We start from the raw sequence: 25,195 nt of genomic DNA, 5'->3' as shown, positions 1-25,195 counted from the left end.
GGACGAGGTCCTACGCCCGCGGTGCGTGTGACGCATGCGCAGTTCTGCTCAGCCGGCCCCTTCCTGGGAAGTGCTAGGCCTAGCAGGAATGAATGCAGGGGACAACGGTAAATCACAAGTAAAAATGAGGCTAATTGTTACATCTTAATTTATTTTATTTCTTTACAAATTAAAGATGCATTGAAAAATAAACCAATGAAGATAAATGAGAGGTCCAGAGCAGGGGAATCCCAGGCTGGGAGCAGACAAGCCTGGCCACCATCAAGCCTAGCCCTTGTCCTGCCCCAGCCAGTTCAGGTTGGAAGATAACTGTCAGCCACTCTGTCAATACCAAAGCTCGAGTGGTGTCCCAGCAGGAGAGAACAGAGCTCCAGCCGCCTCTGCCTCTCTCCCCAACAACTCCCACCTTGGAGAAGCAGTGTTTCCAGTGGGAGCTCAGAGTGGGATAGGGGCTGGCTCTGTGAGGTATTGCAAGTTGATGATCAGGCTCCCTACAGAACCATCCAGTGTTGGAGCCTCTCCAGCTGGAAAAGAGGCTGGTACCTCTCCCAGGTCTTAATATTCTTTGCAACTCATTTCCCAGGCTCATTCATCTCTGATAATGTGCCTCTATCCATTGAGTGATCACTGATCATTGCAGGAGAGAGAGAAAAGCTAATCAACCACTCTCCCTAACTTTGACTTGGTTGCTGACTTCCAGGCCCAAGAAGGACTGACTAACCACTTCTCTCTCCACCATCTATGGTCTATACCCCAGCTCTTGTGCACCTGTATGTTTTATCCCTAATATAGGAAGTTGTTGATGACACTGAGCTGAATTAGCCCCTCCCCCCCATGGTAACCCTGGGATTCCCATTCCTTCCTGCCTGCCCCTCTCTTCTTGGAGGCTGGTCCAAGGGGACACATAATATTGCCAGAGTCTGGGTGCCTTCAAATCCCCCAACACCGAATCATATACAGTGAACTGAGAAACTACATTCATTACGACAGGATTAGCAGGAAAAGGAGGGTAATGTGAGGGGATAGGGGCACCTTTCATCAGCAGGACATGACAGAGTGGTAGGATACTTGATCCCAGAAAGGTGTCTCCTTATACCTCCCCCTCCCCCCAAAGAGACTGAGGTCAGCTAATATGACTTAGATATGGAACTGTTCCAATTTCTCTGCCATCCTGGGGTACTTTCTGGAAGCTGGCCTGGCACCCTATGCCATTTACCCACTTGCTCTAGCTCAGTAGCTGCCGGATTTCCTTGTGCATGTGACACAGAAAGTCCACATAGGATGCTCCCCCGCTCAAGCTCTTGTCTTCCACCAGGAAGTGTTTGAACAGCATCTCCAGCTTGTCCTCCTGTTTCACCACGATAAGCTATAGCCAGAAAACAGGGTCATGAGGCAGGGCCAAAAGGAATTAAACATGCCCTAAAATCCCATTATCCACTTATTCTCACCCCCCTTTTCCAGGAGAGGACAAGGTAAGAAATCCAGGGTTTAGATCAGTGTTACCTTCATATACCGTGATCTCTGTGCCCTCAAGCTATCAATGAGGCCTCGCACCTTCTTGGACAGCGGATTATCCAGAACTGGCAGAACACTCTGCAACACAAAATTCATTTATCCTTATGGTAAGATACTCTGAGTCCAGTAAAAAAATGGGCCAGCACAGATTTATTCATCATCTGAAATAAGCCTGGGAATAATGACAGCACCCTCCCTCCTCTCCAAATGTTCCCTGCTATTAAAGGGGACTAGCACACAAACTTTACTGGTTCCCACTCATATCACAAAATGCATTTCCACACCCAAATTCCCCTTGACTCCCTGCCCTCACCAAGCCACTGGTGATCTGACTGAAGGAGGAGACACTGAAGAGGCTCTGGACAACACCCTGTTGGACACTTGCTCCCACCCACAGGAAAAGGTTGAGCCCATTCTCCAGCAAATATATATCCCCATTGCTTAGACGTTCTTCAGATGCTCGAACTGCTGGTGGTTCAGTGGCACTCTCAATGGGAGACTTTGTCTAGACAAAAGGAAGGGGGCAAAGGTTATTTACCAAAGACTGTAAGACACATTTGCACCCCCACCCCAACGAAATTTCAGAGAGCTCAATCTCTCAGTAACTTTTTCAGTGTGAAAATTACATCAGATAATGCAGGTTAAAAACAAATTCACTAGGGTCAGACACAGATAATATTAACCCTTCCCTTCCTCCTATGATACCCTTTTCTCAGCACACAATGTCTCATCCAGCCCTCAGTCGCACCAATGGTAGAAGCCGAGGATAAAAGAAGACATTGGTCTCAGCCACATCCATGGAAGTAACCAGCTGTCGGACATAGGCACGGTCATCAGTAGTAACCTCAGCTCCAGGCTGCAGGACGTCACTCTTCAACACACAGTTCAGGTAAACTGGGAGTAGCTTCATGCACTCAGGAAGGATCAACTGCAGGGGTTACCAAAATAAAGTGAATGATCATGGGCAATCTCTCCCAAATGCGAACATGTGTCCCAACAATTCCTCCAGTGTTTGCCCACCTGTCCCGCAGAGGAGGGGCTGGCACAGTTCTTTCTGTAACAGGCCAGGATCTGGGCACACTGAGTGATGAGAGTATCACGGACAGTCTTCACGGGGCTATTAAGCACCCCCCGGTATGCTGGATGGGAAAGGGAGATAGCACAGTCACTGGCTGGCCACCCCATTGCACCTGCTTTGCTGCCACCACACCTACCTGGGAATGCGGAATCACTGACAACCACCTTTCAGCCCCAATCCCACTTCGCCCTCCCTGCCTCTACCCTCACCAAACTTGGCCATGTAGTTGATGAGCGTGTCAGTCTCACAGTTTCGATACAGATCAGCCAGCTGGGTGCAGCAGTTCAGGGCCAGATTGTGGATACGGAGCCGTCGCTGCCCTGCACAGCTGGTGTAGAGCAGGGCACACTAGGGGAAAGGAGCAAGGGAGAACTCATACCCCTCCCTCACCAAAGCCCTCTGAAAAACTGCTCCTTTGCTGTATTATTAAGCTAGAAGAAAGACAGGAGCCATCCCTTCCCTGGCCTCTTCCAGTCCTCTCCACCCACCTCCTACCCTCCCTCTTCCCTGCAGCCTATTTATATCCAGTACAATGATATTTGACACTTCCTCCCCAGCCCCTGCCTCCCGCCTGCTACCTGCAGGAGGGCTCCACTCTCTTCATTGAGCCGATCGTCATGCTTGAACTCCACAGTCACTGTCTTGTCCCCATCCAGCCCAGCCAGCTCCACATCTGTTGTGTTGCTCATGTAGAAAGCCCCGAAGAAATCGACAGCACGGATACCTGAGGCCACATAGATAAGGTCAGGGCTACAGATATTATAGGTGCCACTTGCCTCCCTCCCGGGTTTAGTCCCCAACCTGCTCCTCTCCAACCAGGACTGACCAGTGCTTGTCCGAACACGCATCACAGCATCAAAGCCAACAACCTTCTGGACATCCCGACGCAGGTCACTCAGGAACCGTTCCTGGTCATTCTCCACCTGCAGCCCCCCAGGCCCAGAGTCACATCACTGACTACATAACAACCTGGAGACTATCTCCCTGCATCCCCTCCATTCTACAAGCTGCTGAATCATAGTAACAATAACAGTGAAGATGACAATAATGATGATAATGACAATGATAGTTTTTAAGCATTTACTATGTGCCAAGTACCACATTAAGTACTTTACATATAACAACTTGATCCTGATGACAAATCTTACTTAAGAAATATTAAATTCCCATTTTACAGATGAAGAAACAAAGAAGCAATAATTAATTTCTCCTAGGTCATACTGCTAGTATTCTGGGAGGGCCAGAATAACAACCCAAAACTGATTACAAGCCCCATGCTCCTAACCACTACACTTATGGCTCTCTTCTTTATCTTATAGGGTTTTCTCCCCCACCAGGATTCCTATTAATGAGTCAGCAGCTAAAGAGCTGCTCTGCATGTAGGCAGACATTCTAGTCCTGCTTCCACCTGCCACCCAGAGTCCCATGCCCTACCTGAAAGCAAGCATATTTGTAGACAGAGCCACCAGTGAGCTGGGGTACAACAGAGAGCGTGGCCACATCCACATACTGGTTAGGGAAGAGGAAGAGATCTACACAGCAGCCTTGGGCCACACACTCTTTGGCCAGAGTCTGATAGGCACCTGTCTGAGGCTGGAACAGAGTCTGGGGAGGAACAGAATAAAACATTCAAATATCTCAGCTCCACCCTACTTGAGAACTATATATATATATATATATATATATTTTTTTTAAGATTTTATTTATCCATTTGAGAGAGAGAGAGTGAGAGGGAGCATGAGAGGGGAAAGGGTCAGGGGGAGAAGCAGATTTCCTGCCGAGCAGGAAGCCCGATGTGGGACTTGATTCTGGGACTCCAGGATCATGACCTGAGCCGAAGGCAGTCGCTTAACCAACTGAGCCACCCAGGCACCCCGAGAACTATATATTTAATATGGGATATTCAAATATATGTAAGACTTCAGATCTACTTCATAGGTATTTCCAACAGTAGTAGAACATTCTCTAAAAAAAAAAAAATCTGTCCTGGGCTTTGGGATGAAATGGGGTAGAGATGTGTGGGAGCACTGAAGAAAGTTGGCAGTCATGGACTTGACATGTGAAAGAGCAGAGTGTCTAGTTCCAGTACCTCTTCAAGCAAGTTAAGAGTATTGCATTGCATTGCAAGAATGAGCACCTTCCTCTGTCATGGAAAGTCCTCCCCCCATCTCCCAAACCCACACCTTCTCCTTGTCTGTGTTGATCAACTTCCTGTCGTCTCTGTTCTTCAGTTTCCCTGGGGCCTCTGCAATGGGCAGGGAGGTATGGAACAGAAACAGCTTCCCTGCACACTCAGCAGCCTAGGAAAGAGAGGACTACTTGTTCATTCTTTCCTTTATTCAGCTATTATTCATTCATCCCTTCCCTCGTCATTTATTCAGTGCCAGTTATGTCAGATATGCTGACTCACTGGACAGTCTTCAATCACTAAAGAAACAGGAGTTCTATCCCAGGGTACAAGACGGTCAGAGGAAAGCGAGGCAGAGGAAGTTGTCAGGGTTCTAGCCGTACCTTTAGAGCCTCCATCCCAGCCTGGATAACTGGGGCAAATACTGTCTCTGTCTCCCTCGTGTCTGCAAACATTTCAGGAATCTGATCCAATAAGCTGAAGAGACAGGTGATGGGAAGCAATCAAAACTGCTATCCAGACTCGATTCCTCAGGCCTTAATTCTCCGAAGAATCATGTGGCCCCCTAGATTGAAAACTCCTGAGGCACAGTCCCTGTCCATCTGCTGACCCCTCTGCTCAACTGTCTGGCTTTCTGTGATGGTTTCTGCCCCACTCCCACTTTACCTCTATAATCTGGCTGGCTCTTACCTGGTGATGACTGCCCGAGACTCACTGACATTGACAAGGAAGCCATCCAGCAGTGGCACAAACATGTCGGCCACATCAGATACAACCATCATCTGTGGCTGGGCCAAGGAGCTCTTCACATTGTAGAAGTGGAGCACCTTATTATAGGTGACAAAGCCAACTCGGATTGCTGACTCTTCTGCTCCGCCCTCCCTGTAGAAGGTAACATCATTACCCATACTTGCCCCCTTCTCCACCAGCCAGCTTCATGACCTCAAGCTCTACCTATTGAGTCAACAACCCAGAACCACCCCCACCCCAGCGATTATCCAAGGGAAGCACCTTGTCTCCGTAGGTCTCACCTAGGTAGAAAGTCTAACAGTGACTTGAGCTCCTCACAGAGGAGCCTAACAAGACCACTCCTGACGGCATTGTAGGAGACATCAATCATGAAGATGAAGGCAGGAGGGCTGGGGAACTTATTGTTCTGCAAAGGAAGGAAACGTTGGGGGAGAGAGGGGTATTGGTAAGCAGGCTAAATGACTAGAGAGAAGTCAACATCAAAGGGGACAGTGAAAGAGGAGACAATGAAAAGATACCCACCACTCCTCCCCATGCTACTTTCCCTTACCTTGCAGTAATCTACAGTGGCCAAGAATTCATACGAGCCCAGGGATAACTCCGGACGGTCATAGGCATCCACACGTTTGCCAGTATGATCCAGATGTTGAAAATACTGGGGGGGAACTGTGGGGAGCATGACAGAGTATTACTCGAACGTCCACTCTCAATCTTAGTAAGTCTGGCTCTGGCTGAGCTCACTCTACTGCCCCACATCCCCATCTGTGCCCTACTTCCCCAGTTCCTGAATAAGGGAACCTCACCTATCTCACTAGAAAGAGAACAATGAAGATGCAATACAGAAGAACATCCCCCCAATCCCAGCCACAGTGAACATACCATCATTGATACAACTGCAAAAGCAGCACTGGAAGCGCCTCCCTCCCTCAACGAACTGCATGAAGGGACACATATATGCTTTGCAGCGATTGCAGCGCAAAGGGCCAGATTCCCCATGGTCCACAACATACGGTGAAGCCTAAGGAGCAAAGGGGAGGGGCTCAGACAGAGGAAAGCTACAGTGGGTTGAGACATGTGGCAATAGATGAAGAGCAACAACCTGGAGGGAGGAGGGCATGGCTAAGATATTTTGCCAGAGGGGGTAGGACAGTGAAGGGGAATGAAGATAAATGATGAGGGTACTGGTCACAGGAATGTCCCTAAGAGTCCAAATTCTATAGTTCCCTCTCCTTACTCCTTGTCTCCAGAATTCCACTTTTTCGAAAGAAAAGAACGATGTAAGTGGCCCTACCAAATCAGGGGCTGCCATAGACATAAAAGGAGAAAGCCAAAGATTACCTAGGATTCTCATTTCTGGCCCTATCTTCAATCCTCTTCACTCTTATCTTACCCTAGGGATCTTAACTCTGCTTCCTTCCCCAGCCAAGTATCTATAACACTGATCCTCCCCCATCCCTGGGTTTCTGTGACACCTACCAATGTCCCAAGTAGATGTCATCCTACATATAAGAGATCAGAAGCCAAGTGTCTAACCATCCCCACTGAGACCCAGAGAGAGAAAAACACAGAGCAAGACAGAGAGAGGCAGGATGTAAACTGAGTCTTGAGCTTCCAGTTATAGAGAAATCCACCCTAAATTCAGTAAGCTAGGCATAAACGTGCCAAAGCCTGGAAGAGCAGCTGACAAGCTCGCTCTCTCTTTGCATGCTGATTTCAGGTATTGAGGTGATAAATCAGGGCCCAAGTCAGGTAAGAGATGGACTATTGGACCCTAATCTACCTTTTTTTCTTATATGCTGTCCTAACATTCCCTAACTTACCTGGGATGATAGACAGTACAGAAGAAAAACAGGATAATGTATCTGTAATCATCTGGAGATGACCATGCTACAAGACGCTTCTGCATCCGGCCGTCTCCTCCCCTATAAGTTGGCCCTACCTCTTTTCATAGTTTGTTTCCCATATGGACCCTGCTCCCATCCAACAATTTCTTGGGCTTTTCCCTTCATCCCAACCATGCCCATCAGGCATGGGCCCTGGGGTAGAAAGCTATTGAAGATACTCTCCCTTCCCGCCCAACCAAGACTTCTTCCATTAGGACTGCCAGAATCATTTCTAGGAAGAAGTCTTACTCCCTCTCTCTTCCTCCCTTTCATTATACTCTAGTCCCTTCCTGACTTACCTCCTCTGGAGGCAGCCTTGCCAGTGGTTTGATGACAGCTGCCAGGGGCACCTGAGCCTGCTTAGCCATGTCAGATGTGCAAGGGATATTATAGGATGTGCATCGGATGTATCGGGGACTTGCATTCCCTAGAGGAGGTAGAAAACCGGAGTCAGATCAAAGAATCCCTCCAGACACCAGCTCTCCATTGCTGATCCACCCCACCACCCCAACAAATACTAGAGCTGATGGCGGCTTCTCCCCTAGAGACCAAGGAGGGACTGGTCTCTAATTAAAGACTGACAAAAGTAGGGTGCCTGGGTGGCTCAGTTGGTTAAGCATCCAACTCTTGATTTCAGCGCAGGTCATGATCTCACAGTCAAGCCCCACGTTGGGCTCCATGTTGGGCGAAGTCTGCTTGAGATTCTCTCCCTCTCCCTCTGCCCCTCCCCCTGTGCGCACTCCCCCCACTTCTCTCTGTCAAATAAATAAAATAAATCTTAAAAAAAAAAGACTGACAAAAGCTTATCCATAAGGAGAAAAAGCCCTCCAGGGAGGAATTAATACTCTTCTTACCTTGGTCTTTCACCAGGAAGTTGGTGGTGACTAAGGGTGGCACCTGTCCCCGTACTCCAGTAACAAATGGCTCTGAACCCCGGTTGTTCCTGTCATCCTCAATAACCTGAATCTGTAGAGAAGAAGTGAAATGAGTGAGGTGACAGAAGAAAGGGAAGTACCAAGTCCTAGAGAGCCTGGAGAAAGAAAGGCTAGAGCTACAGCATGGAAACTAGTAATTTGCCAAGAATACCTCATGCACCAGGTCTGCCCTCCTTCTGGAGACCACATAAGATGCTACAATGCCAATCTTTCACTCTATAGTCAGCAGCAAAACTCTGGACAGGCAACACTGAGAATGGGCTTCTTTATGAACTGCCCTGACCCTCAATCTGTGGTGACCACCCCTTATTCCCCCCACTCCAGGAAAGCTCCAGGTCTCATCACAAACCTTCCAACATGATCAGATTCCGCTTCCCTCCCCCAGCAAGCCTCCCCTCCCCGTCCTCTCACCAAGACACATTCTGAGTGAGAGCAGGTAAACAGACAACAGTAACCATGTAAAAATGAATCTACCTGGAATGACTCTACACTCAATGAAAGTAGAAGGGACAGGGTGAGGAGAGGATTAAACAGAAATGACCAGGTAAGGTGAGGAAGCAGATGCTACCTTATTTTCAGGTAAGCATCAGTGTGTCAATATGGGAGAAGAGGATTAAGTACCTGATCCTTACAAGCCCAATCCTCAATCCCCCACAATTCTGACAGACCCAGCAAAGGCAGAAAAAAAAAATTTGCAAAGTTGGTAATCAGATCTTTGTGTAGGCTGATGACATTTGGTCAGTTACTTTAAGATGGTTTGGTAAAACCAGAAAACGTAAAGGGAGAATAAGACTCCATATCCCATAGTAGAAAGAGTTGAAGCTTAAAATATATCAGAGTCAAACAGACTCTCCTGATGAAAGAGTGGTTCACACTTTCCCAAAGCAGCAGTCTCTTCCCCTGTGAGAAATGCCAGTACCCCAAACTTGTACATCAGTAGTCACCTACCCAAAGTTTCTCCACAAGCTATAGACAAATCAATCCCAAAGGGGAAGAACCTACCACTCCACTTTGTCCTGTTCTATCAAATGTCACATGCAGACTCCTGGAGGACCCAGCAGGACTAAAACCAAAGCTTAACATGCCACCTGACCCCACCCTTAGAGCCTGATCTACCACCCCATACTCAAGGCACTGCTAACAGCTTGTCATTTCATTACATGGTGACTTGAGACATGCACATCCTTCTGGTTTGTAAAAGCGAGGATCTAGAAGGACTAAGGGAAGAGGATGGAGAGGGATGAACATGGTGGATGAGGTGAAGATGAGGTCACAGGCATGCATGGGTGGCATTAACACAGGGAAGACACGCATACACACACCACCCCCTGCACTTACTGGACTAGGAATGGCATCAGGGTCTATTCTGTGCCTGGTTTTCTGCTGAGGAGGCAGCTCATTGAGTTGCTTTTAGTGTTTTAATAATAAAGGCAGCAGGGGAATACGGGGAGGGAGACAAAAGAACAAGAAGCAGATGTTACTTCTCTCGACCCTGATGAGTTAGACATGAATAGCTGGAGCCCAGCTCATATTGCTGAAATCAGGCCCTCTCTAGGTCAGAAATTCCAAGTCTCTCTGGCCCAACACAGAGGCTTTAATGGCTCAGACTATGACGTAGAAAGATAAGGGGGAAAACAGGAAGCAAGCAGGAGTTTTACAGGGAGGGGCTGAATGGGAGAAATCTTAAGGAGGAGGAAGAGGGATGTTCCCTCCAAAAGGCCAAACCTCCCATCTAAGGACTGTGCTTATGCTTAAGGAAGCCTTTCTTCACATCGGACCAGACTCTCCTTTTCCCTGAAGGAGAGTCTGCTTAATCCTCTAGGGTTCCTCTTAGCTAACAGAGTCCTTCACCATGGTAATTCCCCAAAGGAAGAGGGAAGAGAACAGAATGGAATATGACAATGGCTAAGCATGGTGAGGTAACTGACATAGCAAATGTAGACAGAACTATAAAGTAGCCCCCACTTAGGAGTACAGTCCCAACTTCTATTCCAACTAGGATAAGGAAGGCCTGAGGGTTCTGATGATGGCCCCAAGGCTGAGATTCACTCTCTTCCTGGGAAAAGCAGCTTCCCCACATTGCCCCTAAAAACTGTAGATCACTTTTCCTCATCTACACAGCAGGATTCTAGCCAACCAAAGTACTGGAGGTTTCCTCCCAAAACACTGTCCAACTAGGGGCAGAGAGAAACCAGTGAGACTTTCCTTCTCTTAACACCTACCCTCAGAGAATTCCCACCAGCTCTACCCATTAAAAAGACTGCCATCCTACCAAATCTAAGAGGACAAGACCTGGACCCAGCTCCTACTCCAAGGGCAGAGGTTACCATGCTATGTCCAATAGTGACAGAACACAGCACTCAACCCCAAGCTCTACCGACACTACTGAACACTCTTGGCTTCCCTTCCTTCCCTGCCCAGCTATGGAGTAAAAGTGCCCCCAAAAGATTTCTGGGGCCTCAAGTTCCAGTTCAAAGCGTCAAAAATTACATCTAGGTTCTACACCTACAGGATGAATGAAAAGGGAAAATAATCAGAAAATGCTAGGCAAACATCTCATCTAGGTTAACTCACTTATCTGGCAGCCACAAACTCCTTCCCTAGGACCACATAAGTATCTACTTACAGGGCTTGGGATGGCATCAGGATCCAGGCGCTTAGGAGGCAGTGGTTGAGGAGGCCCAGGCTGACTGCCAAAGGTGGGTGCTCCTGGGTAGGGACTTCCATAATTGGGCTGAGGGCCCCGGGCTGGTCCAAAGGAACCTGAGAGACAAGGGCACAAGGTTGATAAATTCAAAATCCCCTCCCTATCTCTTAAGGCCCCAGGAAAATGACTAGACTCCTGTAAGTGTAGAATTACGAGGTAATAACCATTCAGAGAAAGACCACACTATCTGAACTAAAAGAAAAAAGAATGTCTTATAAACCCTACATCCTAGTAATAATACCCTAAAGTTGTCCATCTAGTTCATCACTTAGCAAGCAATACTAAAAGCAAGCAAACAAACAAAAACACCTGAATAGCTGAAGCCTTTGGCTCCTAGTCAGACTTCGGGAAAAACTCACCATTTGGTTGCAGCTGATAGCCTGGCTGCTGGGAGGAGTGCATAGGTGGTGGTGGTCCTGGGGGCCCAGTCATTTGGGTACCAGGAGGCAGAGCTTGAGGAGGAGGTGAGGACACATGGTTGGGCTGGCTCACTGAGGGCCCCCCAAAACCCTGTCCAGGCAGGAGTGGACCAGTCATCGAAGGCATCCGAGGACCCCCTGATGCTGGAGATGTGAAGCTGGAGGCCTGTGGTGGGGCTGATCGCTGGGGAGGCTGGGTCCCAAGATGACCCTGGGCCTGGCTAAGGGGGGGAGTCTGGCCCTGAGGATAGGAGCCATACAGACCAGAGTTGGGGAAACTTCCTGAGGCTGAGGCCAGCGATGTTGGTGGGCCTGAGAATTAGAAGAGGTAGAGTCAGATCCCTAGTCATTCTGCCTTCTTATTCAATAAATCACTCCTTTTCCACACGAGGGGCAGGAATGATTGTCCCATCTGCTGGCACTCAGAAGCACAAGACATAAGAGGGATGCAGGTATACCCCAGAGTCTGATGCTTCTAAAAAGAAGGGGATAGTAACATTCCTGTGATCATAGCTACTCACCATAGCCCAGCCCCACAGGCGTAAGGGCTGGGGCCACAGCACCACTGATCTGCATTCCGGCCAGCTGAGCAGTCACCTGTGCACTTGTCGGGGGAGGGCCATAGGGCTGAAGCACAGTTGGCTGGCTGACCACAGGGGCCAGTGGGACTGACCCAAAAGGCTGAGACCCAGGAAACCTGTGAAGACAAGGAAGGTGGAGGTGACAAGCAGGCTGGGACACTCTTCAAAGCTGGCAGGAGCTCCACATCATACAAGAAACTGTACTGTTAGGGCGCCTGGGTGGCTCAGTCGTTAAGCGTCTGCCTTCAGCTCAGGTCATGATCCCAGGGTCCTGGGATCAAGCCCCACATCGGGCTCTCTGCTCAGCGGGAAGCCTGCTTCTCCCTCTCCCACCCCCCTGCTTGTGTTCCTGTTCTCGCTGTCTCTCTCTGTCATATAAATAAATAAAATCTTTAAAAAAAAAAAAAAAACTGTACTGTTCTACAGCATCTTACTGTCAGCCTGGGCTCTTTTATGGCTTTGTACTTTTGTATACTTGTAGATATATTATGTTCCTGATGATCTACACTATGATTATTCATGGCAAATCTTGTTTTCCATTAAGTTCACTCCACAAACATATGCCAAGCACCCTCAAATATGTACTAGATTATCACCTCCTCTGACTTAATCCTTTGTTGAAAAACCACCTCAATAAACAAACAAACAAAACATCTCAGTATTCTAAGTAGAAGCCCTGAAGAAGTTGAAAGGGAAAGCGTGCAGAAGCATTAATACAACAGGCACTTAACAAATGTGGGATCAAACAAATGTAGTTTGATTGTTTAACTTTTAAACCAAAGTACTTGACTATTTTATCCTGGCAAAGGTGTTAAGAGCAGAGTAGGTCAGCTGAGTTTGACATTCTGTACTAGTCAGAAAGATGATGCCAACTCTACCAGAAAGGGACTAGAGAAATAGGACATAAACCAGATAGCCTTCTAGCTGGGTTTATCTAGCAAAAGCCTCATTACTTGGATAGCTACACTGGACATTCCCATGGTATTAGATGGCACATTAAAATATAAATACAAAATCATTCCAGTATCATTACATAACAGCAAGTAACTGCACTGGTGTTCTATGGTGATATTACTGTAGAAATCTACAACATAGATTATTATACATAACAAGCTCCACATGGGATTTCATGAATGAATCAAAATCTTCACAACAGTCAGTTACACTGAAATTCTGATTTATCCTTTCTGCTTATTTTGTCTCTATTAAATAACTTGTACTTTATTATATTTGGTTAGTTCCTATCAGTGTTGCAGTTTAACACTTTTCACTCATTCATTCATTCAACTACTATTTTCTGAGTGTTATGCTAGTGAACCTTACACCTCCCTAAGCTCTTTGTTGGGCTTTGCATTTTTTGTTCTCCACACCACCTAACATACTATTAGCTCCATGGCCAATGCTCACAAACCCTTGTCAGAATAATTATATTCCATGGTTACTACTCCATTAATATGGATAATACTACCAACTACCCACTGTTACTCCACCACATGCCCTAGTAATATTGTCTGTAAATAGCCTTACAGCTTACAAAGCATCTCTAAGTGCTTTAATTTAATCCTCACAGCAAAATGAGGGCAGAGCAGATAGAAAAGTAAGACATGAAGAGTGTAAGTAGAAAACCAAGCTAGAACTAGAGCCCAAACTTGATCTTAGTTCAAGGTACTTTACTTTTTAATTGTAAAATATAATGGAAACAGAAATAATACATAAAACAGATATGTATTCAATAATTATACAAACACCAATGTAACTAAAAACCAAGTCAAGAAATAGAACACACTAGCACCCAAAGGCCTTGTGTGCCTCTCCTCCATCACAGCCCTCTTTCTTCTCCCAGAGGTAACTACTTTCTTAACGTCCTAATAATCATTTCCTTGTCTTTAAAACAACATAGTTCAGGGGCGGCTGAACTGGGTGGCTCACTTGGTTAAGCGTCTGACTCTTGATTTCTGCTCAGGTCATGATCTTAGGGTTTTGAGATGGAGCCCCAGGGTCAGGCCCTGCTCAGGGCAGAGAGATTCTCTCTCTCCCTCTGTCCCTCCCTCCTCCCTCTCTAAAACAACAACAACAACAAACCATAGTTCAGTTCTGTCACTTTTTTAAACTTTTGTAAATAGAATCACATCATACATACTCCTTGGGTTTGGCTTCTTTTGTTCAACCACAATTATGAAATTCATCTATACTTGCATTGCCTTTCATCACTAAATGTTATTCCACTAAATAAATGTTATAATTTACTTAAGTATTTTAATGTAGATGGATATTTAAGTTTTTCTAATTTTTTAATATTATAGACGACGTTGCTATGAACACTCATATACTTGTTTATATATACATGAATTTTTCTAAGGCATATATCTATGAGTGAATTGCCAGATCAAAAGGTATGTATACCTTTGATTTTAACAGATAATTCCAAATTATTTCCCTGAAGTAGTTGTTCTAATTTGCATCTGACCACCAGCGGATAAGAGTTCCTACTACTCCTTTTCCTCAGCAATACTTGGGACTATCAGACTTTTTAATTTTGCCACTTTGATGGATACATAGTAGAATCTTGTTATTTTTTTTTTAAAGATTTTATTTATTTATTTGACAGAGAGAGAGAGAGAGTGATAGCGAGAGCAGGAACACAAGCAGGGGGAGTGGGAGAGGGAGAAGCAGGCTTCCTTCCGAGCAGGAAGCTCGATGTGGGGCTCGATCCCAGGACCCTAAGATCATGACCTGAGCCAAAGGCAGACACTTAACAATTGAGCCACCCAGGCGCCCCTTGTTATGCTTTTTGACTTGTACTTTTCTCATTATTTATGAAGTTGAATAGCTTTTTAATATGTTCTATCTTATTGTACTATACTCACCCTTCTTCTCCTGATAATGAGATGATAAAATGCCTACGTGATGAGACAAAGGGAGTGAATGATGAAGGCTTTGTGAGGAAGTTACTACTGACCCTCTGATAGTACATCAGAAGGAGGATCATCTGCTTACGGATTGCGGAAAGGGAAATTACTATAGTGGTTGCTTAGGGCTGAGGGGGATTGAAGGACTAGCTAAATAATAGTAGCTACTGAGCTAAAGGATATGGTGTTTCTTCTTGAGGTGATGAAAATGTTCTCAAACTGTGGTGATGGTTGCACATATCTGTGAATATACTAAAAACCATTGAATTGTACACTTTAAATGGGCGAACTGAATGGGATGTAAGTTATATCTCATTTAAGTTGTTTCTAAAAATCCAGCCTGGGAATCTGGGTGGCCCAATTGGTGAAGCGTCTGCCTTCAGCTCAGGTCATGATCCCAGGGTCCTGGGTTTGAGTCCCGCATTGGGTTCCCTGCTCAGCAAGGAGTCTGCTTCTCCCTCTAACCCTCCCCCCTGCTTGTGCTCTCTCTCTCACACGCTCTCTCAAATAAATAAATAAAATCTTTAAAAAAAATAAATAAAAATCCAGCCAAATAAAACTGCCCTAAAACCTCATACCACCCTCAAGCTTTTGCTCCTCCTTTAGCTAAACATTACAAAAGAATGGTCTATGCTCTACCAATACGTCTTTAGTTCCTATTTCCCTTTCTTTTTAAAGATCCTTCTTTCTGGGTTTATTTTCCTTTTTTTCTTTAGTCTATCCCTTAATAATTTTCTCAACCAAGGTCTATACATACATGGTAAACTCTGAGTCTGTCTGTAAATGTCTTTATTTGTGCTTTCTCTCAGCTAGGTACATAATTCTACATTGACAATTGTATTCCCTTAATGCTTTCAGGTACTAGTCCACGATCTGCTCTCCTCTAATAGTCTCTAGTTAGTCTAATCAGTTTTTTTTTTCTCTCTGAGAATCCTTTACAGCCTGAGTTGACGGAGTGTGGTTGTTTCACATTTGCTTCTGTAAGATACTCCAACGGTATTGCCACCCAAGATGACATTTTTTTAAAAAGCTTTGAAATACAATTTCCATACCGTTAGATCCATTCCTTTTAAGTGTACAATTCAATGATTTTTAGTAAATTTATAGAGTTCTGCAACCATCACCAGAATCTAATTTTAGCACATTTTCATTCCCCAAGATCCCTTGTGTCCATTTGCAGTCCTAAGACATTTTTCCCACCACTTACCCACAGTCAACCCACAAGAAATAAGATTCCTTAATATCCCCCAGTGCCAGTGTGCATATTTTTTTTCCTAGTCTACCTGTTCACTGAAGGTGCAGCCCAGGTCCAGACTTCATAAATAAGGTCTCCAGACCAAACCTCAGCTCAGAAAAGCCCAAAGACTCATCCCCCCCATCCCCAGTACCTCCTTAAACTGAAGTCCCCAAGTTCTCAAAACGATCATTCCCACCCTCTCCAAAGGCAGCCATGGTGTCTACTTACCACTCTGATTTTCAGTTCCCACTTGGTCTCTGGCACTTGAGGATTTCACTTTCTTTCTTTTTAAGCTTGATTATGTGCTTGAAAAACATTTTTTGCTTCTATTTCCCTTCTCCTTTCTAGATATTTGTAGCAGAAGGGTTTTCAGGTTATATTAATCTACTACCCAATTGAAACTGTTTGACTCACTCCAACTAGATGGCTGTCTTGATATCTCACTGAAACCATATTTGTTAATGATGCCGAACCTCACCCAACACAATGACCAATTCTCAGTCCTCATCTTACCTTTCAGCAGCAAATAACACAGGTGATTACTACTCTCTTGCCTTCCTGAAATACTTTCTTCACCTAGTTTCAGGATGCCACACTCTCCTGGCTAATCTCCAATCTCACTACTGCTCTTTCTCAATGTTTTTTGATGGCCCCTCCTCGGATCTCCTTTTAAAATGCTGGTAAGCTCCAAGGCTCAGTTCTCAATTCTCTCTCTTTTTTTTTTTTTTTTAAGATTTTACTTATTTACTTGTCAGAGAGAGAGAGCACACAAGCAGGGGGAGTGGCAGGCAGAGGGAGAAGCAGGCTCCCCGCTGAGCAAGGAGCCCGATGCAGGACTCGATCCCAGGACCCTGGGATCATGACCTGAGCTGAAGGCAGATGCTCAACCAACTGAGCCACCCAGGCGTCCCCTCAATTCTGTTCTTTACTGTCAGCGATCACTTTCTTTCTTTTTTTTTTTTAATATTTTATTTATTTGTTTGACAGAAAGAGAGAGGGAACATAAACAAGGGGAGCGGGAGAGGGAGAAGCAGGCTTCCCACTGAGCAGGGAGCCCAATGCGAGGCTCGATCCCAGGACCCTGGGATCGTGACCCAAGCAGAAGGCAGACGCCCAACGACTGGGCCACCCAGGCGCCCCCAGTGATCACTTTCTAAATGATTTCATCTAATCAGTCCTATGCCATTAAATAACATCTCTATGCTGAAGACTCCCAAATTTTTATCTCTAGTCCTGGCATCATTCCTCACCTGCAGATTTGTATATACAACTACCTATTCAATATCTCTACTTGGTAGCTAGTAGCTTCTTAAACTTCTAATGTACAAAATAAAACCCTCCAATTCACCCCAAAATCTGCTCCTCAAATATACCTCACCTCAGTAAACAGCACTACAATTTATCCAGTTGGCTTAAGCCAGCAGGTTAAAAAATATCCAGACTTATTCTTCCTCTCTTATCTCACATCCAATCCTATTGACTCTACCTATCCAAAATTTCTTTCTCAGCACCTCTACCACTACCATCCTAAACCTGAACTACTACAACAACCTCCTAATAGGATTCCCTACTTCCACTCTTAAATCCATCACTCACCTCTTTTTAAAAAATAAATATTTTTTTAAAAATTATTAGAGAATGAGGCAGTATATACAAATTTTTAAAAAGATACTGTTTTTAGTAATCACATTTGTGATAGTGTTAGTACTATTATACTGACACTGTTGTATATAAGAGATAAAATAAATGAGAAATTATGGCATATTTCAGTATTCTATCATCCCCATGGCCTCAAGAAAAGAAGAGCCAGGGGTGCCTGGGTGGCTTAGTCGGGTGAGTATCTGGCTCTTGGTTTCGGCTCAGGTCATGATTTCCAGGTGTCAGGCTCTGTGCTCAGCAGGGGGTCTGCTTGGGGATTCTCTACCTCTGCCCCTCCCCCTCACTCACCCACACACTCTGAAATAGATAAATAAATCTTTAACAAAAAAAAGGGAGAACTGGTCATCTTCAGTAGATAAGAGAGGACCAATTCATTCCCTTATAATCTGGTAAACAAAGGTAAATGAATTGCACAATTGGTAACCAAATAACACATGAGGAGAAATGTCAATAATGGTATTCAAACAAATAAATAAATGAAAAAAGAATTAAAAAGTATCCCCCATTTTGTAAACCCAAGGAATTCATATATATATGTATTAGTAAGCAAAAACAACTGCTAACACAAAACTACTACCCACCCCCCCACACACACACACAAAAACCCCACACGATATTAAGATAACAAGTCTCTGGATCTGGCTGCCAAGTGGCAGAGAATACAGAGAAAGAGGAACATATTGAACTGTAACATGAATTTGCAACCAGGAGATTCCAGACTGTGGGGAACTCTTCAGGTCAATCGGCTTCAATTCTTCAACAGATAAACAGAAAAAAAAAAGAGAGAGGGAACCTATAGACTTAAAAGACATGTCAAGTTGTTCTTGTTGTTGTTATTTTTTAAATAGGCAAAATTAAACTGTGGTGTCTAGGGATGTACATTTGGGTGTAAACTATATTTTTTTCTTTTAAAGATTTTATTTATTTATTTGAGAGAGAGAATGAGAGAGAGAAAGAGCATGAGAGGGGGGAGGGTCAGAGGGAAAAGTAGACTCCCCACGGAACAGGGAGCCCAATGCGGGACTCGATCCTGGGACTCGATCCTGGGACTCCAGGATCATGACCTGAGCCGAAGGCAGTTGCTTAACCAACTGGGCCACCCAGGCGCCCTGGGTGTAAACTGTTTTTAAAAACACAAGAAAGTGGTTACTATAAGTTAGGATAATCATTACTTAAGGGGATAAGGAGAGAGTTATGACTGAATTGAGGCATGCAGAAGGGGCCTCTTTTGGGGTGCGTGGCAGAGTTCTATTTCTTCATCTGGGTTGTAGTTACAAGGGGGTTCCCTTTATGATAATTTATGAAGCCATACATTTGTTCTGTATGGTTTTTGTGTGTGTTTTATATTACAATGAAAAGAATCGTTGCATAAATGAACGAACACATAAATCCAAAGGCTTCTCACTGCAACTAAAATCAAATTTACACTTCTTAAATCTTCTTTTTTTCAAGGTTTTATTTATTTACTTGAGAGAGAGAGAATGAGAGAGGAAAGCAGGAGAGGGGGGGAGGGTCAGAGGAAGAAGCCGACTCCCCACTGAGTAGGGAGTCTGACGCGGGACTCAATCCCAGACTCCAGAATCATGACCTGAGCCAAAGGCAGTCGCTTAACCAACTGAGCCACCCAGGCACCCAAATTTACACTTCTTACTATGGCTTACAAAGCACTACATGATATGGCTCTTGCCTATATTCCTATCTTATCTCCTCCACTCTCCAGTCTGCTCTAGCCACACTGGCCTTCTTGCTCTTCCTCACATCTGCCAAATTAATTTCTCCATCAGGGCCTTTACACTTGTTGTTCCCTCTACCCAAGACACTCTTCTCCCTTCTTCAGATAGCTCCCTTCATCATTTCACTGAGGTTTCAAATATCACTTCAGAGAGGCTTTCCTTGAGCAATGCATTTAAAACAGCTCCCTACCTCCTCACCAGGCATTCTGTGTATCCTTACTCTGTTTTCTTATCTCTATTTGTCTACTCCACTAGATTATAAGTTCCATCAGGGCAGAGATCTGGTCTGTTTTGTTTACTGCTTTTATCTCCAACCACTAGAACAAGAGCCAACACACAATAATACAAAATAAATATTTTTGAGTGGATGAATGAATGAATGAATTCCCTATACCAACATACAAAGTTAGGGAGCACTTCCCAGGCTCTTTCTCCAGGCTATTGTTCTATGCTAAATATGTATATTCTGGACACTTAATAAAAATGCCATTACCACACAACCTACTCACAGTTATACTTTATTCTTTGTTTACCAAGAAATAAACAACCATCCAACAGAGATGACTGACTTCCTTTAATGGACTTCCATACAAAGACAGGTGTTTATTGGATCATGAACCACAAAAGTTTTTATCATTTATGTGGTTTTTCTTTGAGTATCTTTCCTTTCAGAACTGGTCACACCCAAACTTAACCAAGAAGTCCTACTAACTGCTGATTGAGAGGAAAGGAAGAAGTCAGAAGAGACATAAATCTGAGATCCCTTTTTCCTGTTTCCCCCTGAGGATAGATTCGGTAGGATTGCAACTATTATTGAAGATATATGTCTAGTCAAGAAAAAACTCAAGTTTACAGAAAAAGAAAGAATACACAAAAGAACTTAATGGGTTAATGATCTACAGAGTGGACAACAGCAGCACGTGTAACCTGGAAAAATGCAAACAAAATTTAAAAAGTGGAGGAAAGAGAAAAGAGGATCTAAGGGAAAGGCAAAGAAAAAAGAAGAGGAAACACGCCCTCATCCATTCCTGATTCTTCTAGCTTCATCAGACCAATTTTAGGTTGACCCAAGTACATACCTCTGCATCTGAACAGTGGAGCTTGGCCCATTCTGTACATCTCCTTGGCCAAACTGGCCATATGCAACCTGGCCACAAGGGGCCTGTGCTGTTGAGGCTGGAGGTGCCTCTGAAGAAGGTGGGGCTCTCGACACACCTGAGGGTAAAGGACAGAAACTAAATGATTGAGAAATAACGTTCTTCTCCACCCTGAGCAAGGAATGTAAAGCAAGGATAAATAAGCTCAGACCTTCGCTGGCCCAATATTACAGCTTTGCAATCAAAAGGATACCAGGAACCTGCAATTCTAGTTACAGATTCTAAACATGGATGACTAGTCAGAGTGTCTCCACTCTCCTAGACAGATATACTACAGATGAAGCTGTAACCAGAGCTACAAGAATGTAGAGGCTTCCTGTGATCAACATACACTCCCACTCAATCCAGGTCAGTCTAATATTCTTATCCTAGACAAAAAGTCAACTCTTAAAAAAAAAAAAGATTTTATTTTTAAGTAATCTCTACACCCAACATGGGGTTCAAACTCACAACCCCAAGATCAAGAGTCACATGCTCCACCAACTTAGCCAGCCAGGCACCCCAAAAAGCCAACTCTTTTAAGGAAAAGATCCAACTCCAGAACTCAGAAACTTAGAGCATATGAGAAAGTTGATGCAGAAGATGATCAAGTAATACAACAAACTAGATTATAAAGAAAGGCTCCTCCTGGGGAGACCATTCGGTCAGCCTCTTTTTCATATATTCTAATTATCTTAACCATCTTCTTTTTATCCACTTCTAAGTGTTGATGCTCCCAATATCACATGGCTCAGGAAAGTGTTCTCACAGTTTGGAGATTCTGCCCAGTGGTTCAGTCAAGACAACTGATTTGCCCTCCCATTAGTGCTGCCACCTTTATCTTCACAAAAGCTGTACTCCATCGTTTTGCCCATCAGAGATGCATCAAAGCTATTTCTACTAACTCCCCAACCATCCTTTCTGCATACCATCCCCAACCATCCTTTCCACATGAAATGCAGGGAATTAGTAAGTTGGCACATCACTTTGGAAATGTTGCTGACCCCTGTTCAAACAGTTGTTTTTCTTTTGCTCTGTTCCTCAGTAGAGATCAGACAATTTAGAACCTGCCTACAGGTTAATTAATCTGAACCTACTCACTAGCTATCACAGAACCAGATACGTTTTCCATTCAATAACAAAGCTTCCTCTTGGGGCAATGCCAAACTCCGTCCTGATAAGCCAGGACTTGAGAGATCAGAGGTGGACTCTGTCCAGCCAAAGTCCAAATCCAGAATAAGGCTCTTCCAAAGACCTGAGACCTAATCTCACCACTTTACAAATTTTTTTCTCAAAATTATAATTAAAATGGTAATACTTCATTCATTTCCCAAATCTTACTTATGCCTCCTTGGTGCCCTGTTTTCCCCATATCCCTGTATAGAATTTACTATCCTAAAAAGCATTAAATGTTTGGCGTACCCTAAGTCTTCAGCTAGCCTAACCAAAGATCTACTGTTAGCCATTTTCCAAAAAGCCATACAGAGAAGCTGTAGAGTACCAGCTGCTCTTCTTGAAAAAGTAATGTAAAAGCCAAACACTGATCCTAAGGGAGCACCAGATTAGTCTTCTCTTATTGCCCCGATACTACAGAGCATCTAAGCAGCAGATGAAACTCAAGCAAAGGCAAAGAATGATATGAGCAGAAAGAATGGAGAAGCACACAAACACCACACTTTTTACCCATGAATTAATTTCCCTGTCACAGGGTCATTTATAGATAGAACCATTAATCCAATGAGAGGTATTAGCAATATATATGAGGAACAAGTGATTTCAGGGAGACTTTAGGTCAATAGGAAATATTTAATCCTGGTCACAGGCTCTGGAGGAGCTTTGACCACAACCTTTCCATCCAGCTGTGAACAAAGCAGGCAGTTGAGGCTGTATAGGGTGACATTCACAAGAAATGAACTGCCACTGAAACTGGAAGATGTGCTTCCACTAGATGTCTTAAGGCAGAACTTATGTAAAAACAGGGAAAGGCAGACTGCCCACAAAGTTCTCAGTGACTGAGAGCCAGAGTCATGTTCCTCAATCCCAGCCACTCCAACTCTCTAGGCAGCTTAGGTAGGGCAATACCACCCAACCTGAACACTACTGATTCCTCTCCTTAGCTCAAAGGAAACTTGGAAACATACCTGGGAGAGGTGTTTGCTGATAGCCTGGTACTGGGCCATTGTAGGCGCCATAGGGAGTTGGTGGGGCTGTGGACCCTGGTTGCCCACCATAGCTGGATTGATGATACCCTGTGTAGACAGGCTGGGGCTGCCCAAATGGCGGCACAGGTGGAGCTGACTGGTTGACGTTCATTATGAGTGCATCCCCAACTTGGTCTCACCTAAAAGATGAAAGAGAAGAGAGAAATTAATCAAAATCAACTTTCTAAAGACAGATAAACTATACAGGGTAGGAAATAGACATAAAAAAGGACTGACCTTATCAGGCAGTTTCTGCCCCAGACAGTAGCCAGATTACCTCTTCAAAGTAAAAATTTGTTACTGTGAACCCCATGTTTTGTCACTGCCAAGAGGGTATAAATTTCAACTTTAGACAGGCCCAATGGAATGGGGAAACAGCCTCCATTCCCCAGGGGTAATGATTTCTAGTGTCTACTCACACAAGGAGTCCTGCCACTGATGAACTACTGTGATATTATAAGTAAATGAAACAATGTTTCACTTCCCATTCATTCACTCTAGCATGGATTCATTCAACAAACACTGAATACTCTCTAATGTGCTAGTCATTTTTAATCACTCAGGCTACACATATAAAACAGATCAGCTAAATTCCTTCCTTGTCAAAAGACAAATTTTAGAGTAACCGATTAGAGAAATGAAATTCTTTGGCTGAACTGCAATAATTCAAATGTTACTCCATTCCCAGTCTTCCCACCAAAAGAATGTATGGATTTGAGAACTGAAGCATTAAAATCATTAAATGTAAAGGACACCCAAAAACTCCAGCAAGGTACCAGACTTTATCAAGTGCAGGCCAGGCCCCAAAACTTCTCACAATAACCTAGGAAAACAGCCCAAGGATCATTGACAAAGTTAGGTTTCATGTAAAAAGATCATTCATCTAACCTTCAAGCAGAGGAACTAGGAGTATTCCAAATCCCATGAACTTCTCCAACTATTCTGTTTCTGCTTTCCTTATATGCCTGTCATGAATCTAGGCCACCACTGAAGTTATTACAATCTTGACCAGCAACAGAGGAATGAATTAGAGGGCCTTTCCCGGGTCCTTCCAAGAACAACACTATCTAATCACATCTAAACAGCCCGATCATTCCAGCTACTCTATAGACAGATGGGGCACAGGAAGCAGGAGAGTTCACAGCTGCTGCAGTAGAACAATGGGCCTCTCCCATTTGCTAGAGAGGGTCATCTTGAAAAGCCGAACTGCTTCTGGACTAGAATTCTTTAATCTTACAGCCATCCCAGGAACTGTTCTTCCAAATCCTAAACCTTGCACAGGTCACAACACTAAGCTTGACAGATGACCCTTCCCCTGTATCTTCCTAAAGTCAGTGTGGGGGCGGGGGTCGGAGGAAAGGAGCTTCTTCGCCAGGAAATAATCTCACACCCAAGAGTTTGGAGTAAGGCTCAAGTCTGGACTCCATTCTGGGTAGACAGCCGAGGGTGACAACCCAGGGGGCGGGGCAAGCTTCCTAGAACTCTGAAAGTAGTCGAGCTTGTGGAGGCTGGGAGCGCCGGGGATCAAGACCAAGAAGCCAAACTAGCTTCTCCAGCCACGACGAGAGGGCTGGTCCATTAAGCATGGAGATCGAGCGTCTTGCGCCCTTCAACAGGCTTGGCGCAGGAAGCGGGAGCCGGAATCTGGGCCGGGAGGAGAGAAGGGAGGGTCTAGAACTGATTCAGGACTGTGGATGCGTGAGGTGAGGGTCTCTCCCCGTGCCCCGCCCCCAGGCTCCTCCCTTCCTTTTCAGACCGGACCCCGATCAGGCCAGTGATACCTCGGCCTCTCCCCTGCTTTCCTACCCACCAACCTCCCGATGCCACTCCTCACCCGGCTCCAGATCCAGGTTCGGCTTCGTTCCTAACGTCAAGGCTCCCAGGCCCAACTTCCGGTTCCGAGGGGGGCCGGCGTGTCGTCCCCGGAAGTCCCTCCCCCACGCTCCGGGGCGGGACACTCCTTCTGCCACGTCTGCCGTAGACGTGACTTCAAGAACCCGGATGCCGCGCATGCGCCACTGCTTCCTCCCATTATGGCTGAGCCCTGGGAGGCTCCGCAGATTCTTATGCATTTCCGCCTTTTATTTTCCCCCAGATGTTCTGGTCACTTTACGGTCCCACTAACTGAGATGCGATCGAGAAGACTAGGTCAAACTATCTTTAGTAACGCCCCCACAATCCTCTTATGACACATTAGTGACCTCTGAGCTAGAGTCCTGTAGACACTTCCTGCTGACCCCTGACCCCATTGATTTCCGTCGACGAAGTTGCTTTCACCTATGACTTTTGCTGGTTATGAGATTACGGAACTTATTATAGTAAAG

The 25,195-nt window shown here is 44.9% G+C and overlaps 1 protein-coding gene across 3 annotated transcripts; it reads right to left on the bottom strand.

The window, feature by feature from the left end:
- Positions 1-134: 134 nt before the first annotated feature.
- SEC24C (SEC24 homolog C, COPII coat complex component) lies at positions 135-25,195 on the bottom strand. 3 transcript variants are annotated; one of them, XM_035021767.1, is made up of 24 exons: positions 24,706-24,803; positions 22,812-23,011; positions 20,614-20,749; positions 11,937-12,112; positions 11,356-11,727; positions 10,916-11,052; positions 9,628-9,696; positions 8,209-8,320; positions 7,654-7,781; positions 6,351-6,489; positions 6,022-6,137; positions 5,753-5,877; positions 5,412-5,603; positions 5,105-5,198; positions 4,777-4,893; positions 4,028-4,198; positions 3,420-3,516; positions 3,172-3,317; positions 2,803-2,941; positions 2,536-2,654; positions 2,264-2,443; positions 1,829-2,020; positions 1,504-1,593; positions 135-1,366 (listed from the first exon to the last, which is right to left on the bottom strand). In XM_035021767.1, exons 2-24 carry the CDS (start codon positions 22,981-22,983, stop codon positions 1,226-1,228), a joined length of 3,360 nt encoding a protein of 1,119 aa, XP_034877658.1. In that variant the 5' UTR covers positions 22,984-23,011; positions 24,706-24,803; the 3' UTR covers positions 135-1,225. The 3 variants fall into 3 exon arrangements, with proteins under 3 accessions (XP_034877658.1, XP_034877668.1, XP_034877678.1); XM_035021777.1 differs by lacking the exon at positions 24,706-24,803 and adding an exon at positions 23,109-24,455; XM_035021787.1 differs by lacking the exon at positions 9,628-9,696 and having other exon boundaries at positions 24,706-25,195.

The sequence above is a fragment of the Mirounga leonina genome, unplaced genomic scaffold (assembly GCF_011800145.1).
Source record: "Mirounga leonina isolate KUSES-001 unplaced genomic scaffold, KU_Mleo_1.0 Mir_114, whole genome shotgun sequence".
Classification (NCBI taxonomy): domain Eukaryota; kingdom Metazoa; phylum Chordata; class Mammalia; order Carnivora; family Phocidae; genus Mirounga; species Mirounga leonina.
Note: the sequence above shows the minus strand (reverse complement) of the source record. Positions and strands in the feature narration are given on the sequence as shown.